The sequence below is a fragment of the Corvus kubaryi genome, unplaced genomic scaffold, assembly GCF_017639235.1.
Source record: "Corvus kubaryi isolate FWS band 111438036 unplaced genomic scaffold, C.kubaryi_AGA036_p1.0 37256, whole genome shotgun sequence".
Lineage (NCBI taxonomy): Eukaryota > Metazoa > Chordata > Aves > Passeriformes > Corvidae > Corvus > Corvus kubaryi.
This window is the reverse complement of record NW_024581076.1, coordinates 2,912,837-2,920,144: the sequence shown is the minus strand read 5'-3', so window position 1 is coordinate 2,920,144 and position 7,308 is coordinate 2,912,837. Positions and strand designations below refer to the sequence as shown.

At 40.8% G+C, this 7,308-nt stretch overlaps 1 protein-coding gene across 2 annotated transcripts in view; it reads right to left on the bottom strand.

Moving 5' to 3' along the window:
• Positions 1–1,958: 1,958 nt before the first annotated feature.
• Positions 1,959–7,308, bottom strand: part of ARHGAP42 (Rho GTPase activating protein 42) — a 148,493-nt gene continuing 143,143 nt past the window's right edge. For both annotated transcript variants that reach the window (XM_042023756.1, XM_042023757.1), the window contains one exon: positions 1,959–7,306. In XM_042023756.1, the coding sequence (XP_041879690.1) occupies positions 7,218–7,306 (89 nt within the window). In that variant the 3' untranslated portion in view covers positions 1,959–7,217. The remainder of the gene's footprint in view (positions 7,307–7,308) is intronic.

Below are 7,308 nucleotides of genomic sequence, written 5' to 3'. Positions count from 1 at the left end.
TCACTAAAATGTCAAAATATGGCATGCCAGACAGAACATGGATTTCCCAGAAATAAAAGAAAAAAATCTTAGTTACTCCCCAATGCCAAACAAAATGGGATATTGGGAAAATGAGTGATGATAACTACTTTAGAGCTTAGTCTAGACCCCAAACCAGTGTGCATTCATTCCTGAAGATCAGGTGATCTAAAGCCAAGAAGCCTTCATCCCTGTGGAAAAGAGCAGAAAACTCTAACAGAAAACACAACCATTTTATTTCAGATTTTTAACATAAAATCGTTAGTGAACTGTCATTTTTGATGAATTATCAAAATGCAGATTTTCTGCATTTCCCCTTGTGTCTACTCACCGTGCAGAGCTGGGCATCTGTGGCAGCTCCTACCATTCCTGCTTTCATGGCCCCCAGCAGGAGTGGAGGGGAATCCATCTGGAAGTGCTGGACCCAGAGGGAGCTGTGGCAGTGCCGGTACAGGCACAGGCCCAGCTCCAGCTCATCAGGCACAAAGAGCAGCAAGGCACGGCAGGGCAGGGCAGGGCAGGTGTCTCAGGGCATCTGCCTTGGAACTTCCCTTCTTCCCAAAAGTGGTGCCCGGGAGTGTTGCAGGGAATGATGGTGACAGCTTCCATTGCAATTGTTCCACACCACAATTTAGGGGCAGTTCTCTACACCTTAAGTCAGGGCACTAAGCTTCAGCTCAGCTCTAACCCCCTGCTGCAGCCCCTCTCCCTCTCAGGCTTTTCCAGCAGAACTAATACAGAAGGGGCTTTGCCAGCTCAGCAGCATCCCGTGGTCCCAAGGGGAACCTTGCCTTCTCCCTGGCCCCATCCTGCCCAGGACACCAGGATTTCAGCAAGGTGCAAGACAGTTTGGTGACTACAGGCTGCAGGTGATGTTTTGATTCCTGAAAGCAGAGTCCACACCTCTCAAATCCTCAAGCAGGGAGAGCTGTGAAATACAGGCTTCACCTCAGAGTTGTTAGAAAGCATCAGAAGGGAAAGACTCCTTCTCCATCAGGTCCGTGCTGCTTGGCTTCTCAACAGTCTCATTTTCACTTACATCAATACTTATGGTACTGATGTTTTGTTTCTGTCTGTCCCTGATGTGCCCCCGGGCAGAGCTGTGGGCACAGTGCCCGCACAGACAGAGGCTGGCAGGGCAGCTGCCCAGCCCAGGGCTGGCAGGCAGGAGCCACAGCAGCCTGAGCGTGCCCAGGGCAGGAGCTGGCAGCCAGCAGCCACGGATGCGGGAGCAGTGACCATCCTCCCTGGCCTCCTGCCCTCCTCTGCACTGTCCAAGCCCAAGCACAGCGAACAGAAAAACCAGCTGGCTAATTTAATCTTGTTTAAAAAACACAGGTTTTTAGTCTATATCATAACAAAGCCTAATTGCTTCAGGGATATTAAAGTCTCACAAGTTTCTGGTGAGGTCTTTCAGGGAAAAGGCAAGGCAGGTCACCCCACAGCTCCCTTTGCCTCAAGCACATCTGTAACTCCAGCCCAAGGGCTGCAAAAACTGAGGGAAAAAGTCTTGGAGAGATGCTGGGGAGGCCATGCAAGGGAACTTGCAGAGGCCACTGCACTAATGTTGCTTCCCACCTGGCAGTGCTGTTGGAATGGAGCCATGGAAGGCCCTCCCATGAGCCCATCCACCTGCTGATCTCCAGAGGCAAAGACCTCATCAGCCAGATTCTGCCACACCAGTGTTCTGCTTCTTGCTACCTAACATCCAAAGCTGTCATTTCTTTTCCTCAAAAGCCACATCTTTGGAGACTTCCACATGACCAGGACAGTGGATGACAGACTATGGTCTGGTATTCATATGCCCATCTACGTAAAGCATCTTCACGGGTGAAGTGTTACTCTAAAATGCAGGTATGGATAGAAGTAGAACCAAAGACTTATTACTTGGAAAAAAGAAAAGGCTGAACCAGAGCCCAAATTTAAAACCAATAAAACTGTTTGTGTATAAAGGATTTTTATTTTGAAAAACATTTTTTCAGATTTTTGAAATACAGTGTAAAATACAACATAGAATTATGTCGGCAAAGTCAGCTTATGCATGTCATACTAGTTATTTACACGTAGATATATACAGAGTGCAGATAATTATTGAAACGACACTACAAAATAAACAGAGAGTTCAATAAGATAATTTAGTAGGACTTTATTAAATAGATATAGATATTGATTATATATATTTTCCTATTAAAATACCATATAGTATCTAAAGTAACCCCTATAAACTCTAATAACTCCAAAATTGCCATAAATATGATTGAAAATTGAAACTATCCATGTGCCCTGTTCAGCTGCTCTGCCCTTTGCTCCAACAGAAACTCTTGCAGAGATAATGGTGCTATCTTTAGTGCCAGGGCTTTGATGACAATTCCCAATAAAACACTTGCAGAAAGCTCAGATACAAACCAGCTTTCAGCTGAGGCACCCAAGGGTTGAAGCACTGTGCTTTACACTTAAAACAACCAGGATAATCCAATGGCTTATTAAACACTGCCACACACAGGACAATTAAAGAACCGATATGATCCTCAGGGACTGAATTAGTGGCTGTTTGGATACCAAGCACCTTACTAAAACAAAACAAAGCAAACTCCCAAAGCCCATACAAAATCCTGAACAAAAAAAGAAGAGACCTCCCACTGGCTACAGGTACAGATGACTGACCATGTGACTTCAGCAGGAGCAGGAGCTGGACAGGCTGCAGCACCAGCAGCAGCTTCAAGGCTCTGTGACCAGCCAGAGAGAGACCAAGGTTGCCTATGGCTTTGATCTCTGGCCACTGGGCAATTCATCCAGGCTGTCTGCTGAAGGAAAGGACAATGCCAAGCTGGATCAGGGATTATCCCATTAGCAGAATATTCCATCTACTTTCTGGGGGCTTCTGGTCAGCAAACCCTCACTATAAATTGCCAGAGGTCTGTCTTTGACTTCACTAGAGCTTTGAATTTCCATCAGTGGAGAAGATCCACCTCAATCTGGAGGATGTGCTCTCTAACTGGGATTTCTCTTCTTGCTGCTCAATCCAAAATTGCACAACCTTCTGCCTTAGGAATGAAGTATCAAGAACAATGTGCTTTTTAGTTTCATTACTTATTCTGATGCAATCTTATTAAGTAGAAAATAGGCAAGGGGAGAAAAGTTAACAACAAAAAAAAATCCAATTACTGCCGTACAGTGCTTTTTTTTGTTGTTGTAATTACCATTCTGAACTGCAGAATTTTACAACTTTTCCTCTCCTAACATGTCTTTCCTAAAGGCACATTACAATTCAATGCAATTACAGGCAAAGAATAGAGATTAGCACCAGAAAATATATAAAAGGAAAATAAGTTACTATCATAGAATAGCGCTGGTCAGAAAATCTGTGCATCTTTTTTTTCCAGAAATAATTGTACAATGAACATTATAGATTAGTTAGGGACATAAGTGATAGCTATGGTTTAATTTAACAGTTTTGTTACATATAACTCTAAATGCCAAAATATGGCAAGGACATTTTAATACTGAACTCATAGGAATTACACACAAAAAATTTAATCTTTATCATCATTAATAAAAAGTGTGAATATAGAATATTAATATACTTTACATATTCATCATACAATATATCAGTCCTTCACACTATTAATTTGATTCATGTTGTGCTGCAACATGTATCAAAAGGTTTAACAAAGAAAAAACATGGCTAATTATATGTTGTGGGTACAGACATTATTTCCACAAGACAAACAACAACCACAATGTATCATCTACCTTGAGTTCTATAGTGTGATTTGGAACAAACCTGCTGCATCCTTTTAGGAAGGATAATAATAATAAATTTAAAAAGTTGTTTAACCTTTGCTTGTAGAGTGAATCTGACTTCCATAAAGAATAGTAAATCAATACTATGAGCTAATTTAATTCAGATTGCCTAATTTTCTGGCAAGGCATTATCAAAATATTCTATCTCCATTTAAATGTTATATAGATTTCTGATTCTTTGCTATTATCAGAAAGGATTTTTGGTCAGGCCTGAGAGTATCATCATTAGAGAAGCTTTGGTGCTGCCCTCTCCTTCACTTCAGTATTTGTACCCCTACTTACTCAACTTTCTGGTTCACTGTACAGCTTCTTGTAGATATAAACTCCCTCTTGAAAGGCAGGGAAGAGCTGGGACACCTGATGCACCCCACAACCCAGCAGTGAGATCACACAGAAAGTGCTACTAGGTGCTGCAGAGGAGAGTACAAAAAAACCATAGAAGATTTCCAAAAATGAAAACCCCTACTTCTGGAGAGTGAGTGGTCAACTGTAAGTAAGAATGGGCATCACCTTTTTCAGAAGGAAATGCCATTTTAAAGCTAAACCATTTAAAATTTATTTATTGCTAGTTCAGAAGAAGGGCCTGACAAAGCTGCAGAGCATTACAGAGGAAAATACAGATTTGCTTTGTGAGCAGCACATGAATGGAATCCAGTTTCCTACAAAGTCATCTTCTTCAATCCAAATTTCAGTCTAATATGAGATGAATGTGTAGAACAGATGAAACACCTCCACAGGGATTCCTCCAGGTCTTTCTACAATCTTTCCCTCAACACTTACAGGCTCTACTTGCTTAATCTGTAACTGAACTTTGCAGTTTTACAAAATATTTAATGAACTTGGCATCTTTGACTTCTCTAGCTTGCACTCAGATCAGCTGCTTTCAAAACACAGTACTGAAGAATTGTAAGACATATACAGGGGATGTGAAATTAACTAACCTTAGGGTTTTTTTACCCACTTATTTTTAAATCTGGCTAGAACAAAGCAAGTAAGAGAAAATGTTTTCTACATTTTTTATTTCACAATTCCTCAAGGATTTCACAACAATTAAATTGCCCTTAAGAGGTATGAGGAGTCATCAAAGGATGTTCAATACAGGTTTGCTACTGACCCCCTGTAACAGACAGAAGCTGGGATTTTTTCCCCTGATCACTGCATTTTTCTGCCTGTGTGAGACGTGCTGGGCCACCAGCCTCTGCTCAAGCTCTGCTTCCCTTTCTCCTCCTTTTTGCCAGCAGCAGCACTTCCCCTGGGAAGGTCACCAGAGGTAAACCTTCCGACAGCCTACAGTTTTTCAATTGTGAAATACAGCAAAAACACAACCAAAACCATGTTGGTCTTCTCAGGGCAATGGCAATCTCAAGCATAGCTTAGACTAAGAAAACCTGGCTTGCCTTAAAATGAAGAAAGATTCAACTGGCTGAGCAAAGACCTTCACTTCCTTTCACATCTGCTCTGGGCAAATAAGATGAGCACACACGTGTCTGCCTTCACTGCCAGTGCCATCTGGAACAACCCTTCATCATTGCACTGGGAACAGTCTGGATTTAAGAGGAAGTGAAACATGTTTTGGGACTTAATGAAACTGTTCAGGGTGGAGAAAGAGCCCACATCACTCAGACATTAATGCACGGGGTCTGTCCTCAACTGCCTGCAGTCAGTCTTGTTCAGACTCCCTCTATGAAAAGCTAGACCATTTTTGGAGGGATGTTCTTTGAGCCTCTCTCTTTCTCTGATCATCACTCAAGACTTGAATGAGTGAGGAGAAGGATCCTACAGGATTCTACCACCAGCCTGAATTCTAGCAATTGCTCTGAATTCATGCACTAGGTAGAAGTAAAGAATGTTCTGATGTGCTTCTTTCTGTTGGCAATGAATCTTACTTTTCAATTTAAACAAGAGAAAGGCTATGGAAAGAAAAAAGCAACAGTTAAAAATTTACTGATGTTTTTAGTCCTAACAGCAGTTCTTCCTTAAACTTTCTTGAAGTAGTGTGCAACTCAGAAATCAACAGATTTGTATGTTGATTTCTGCTACTGGAGGAAGAACTGAGCCTTGACAGATCTATGAAACTAAGCCTAGACAGTTCTATGAAACAGTGAATTCTTCTGGAAGAACTGATGTTGAAGAAATACTAATACGGAGGTTAAATGTCTCGGTTTTCAATCAGGAATGGCAAGTAGCCAAGCAAGCAGTGCATGTTTTCCCTCAAGGTGTACAAGAAAACTGCTCAGATTGAGAAAGCTACTTATGGTTTCTGGGGTTTTCTTTGACTTGGTTTTATTTTTGGTTTTTTTTTCTTTTCAGTCCTACCAGGAGCAATCAATAGGTCTTTACAATACCTGTGAAAAGTAAGGATTTTTTACTCTGTGGAAGGAGAGAATCTTTGTCAAATATTTTAGCAGAAGTCAGGAGAAATAACACTAAGTAATTTTATTGCTACATGGAGCTTTTAGCATCCATAGCTTATAAAATTGGCTAGTTCACAGGTCATTTGTCTTATTTGCAATGGAAAAAGAATGAGTTACAATTTATCTCAGGTTTCAAAACATACTGCTGTTTGTTCACTGCTCACTTCACATGACTACCCATCAGTCCAGATTCAACATCTCCTTGTTTTCTACGGATGATGTTCTGGGACACAGAGAGATAATGGTTATCATTGAAATAAAAATTGTTAAAATTATCTATGCTGATACAGAAAGAAGGAAAGAAATCGAATAAGTACTTGAATGAAACATTCATTAAACATATCACATTTTGAATGAGCACTCACTGCTCAGGCAGTGTATAAACTGATATTGTCAGTTGTATAAACCCTATACCATATTGTAACTCACTGACTAACAGAAGTTCCAACTTCTGATTTATGGAAAAGTCATTTCTTATTTGAAATGATTAGGATTAATTTTAGAATCAAGTTTTCTAAGGGAGAATTCAGATCACAATAGAAGCAGTACTTACATTATGAAAAAGTCCACGATTTTCCATATTAAAAACCACAGATTACAAGAAATGTCATAGAGTGCATTGTGTCCAAATTTCACACTTCTGCGAGCAACATCTTTGGACCTGAAAGTCTGCAGCTAAATAGCAACTTTTTTTTATTTTATTGCTCTAGTGTTCCTTACCCATAAAAGAAGAACAGAGCAACCTTTTGCAAACAATGGAAGTTATTTAAACAGAGTACCGTCCTCAGCACAGAAACTGTTAACTGTTTCATCACATTCTGTTCTGCTGGCAGGGAGCTCTGTAACCTGCAGCTGCAGCATCTGAAGCAAACCTACCACTCAGCTAACGGGCTGATCCCATATCTGTGTCAGATAAAAATCACAGTGCGTATTATTTGTTACCATGGATACCATGAAGATATTGCTGTCCACTAAAGATTACTAGAGGAAGACAACATAATTCTCAGGAACTAGTCCTGTTTTGCCTTCATAAGTTGCCTTTAACCAGCCTGGTTCCACTGATGGATACACT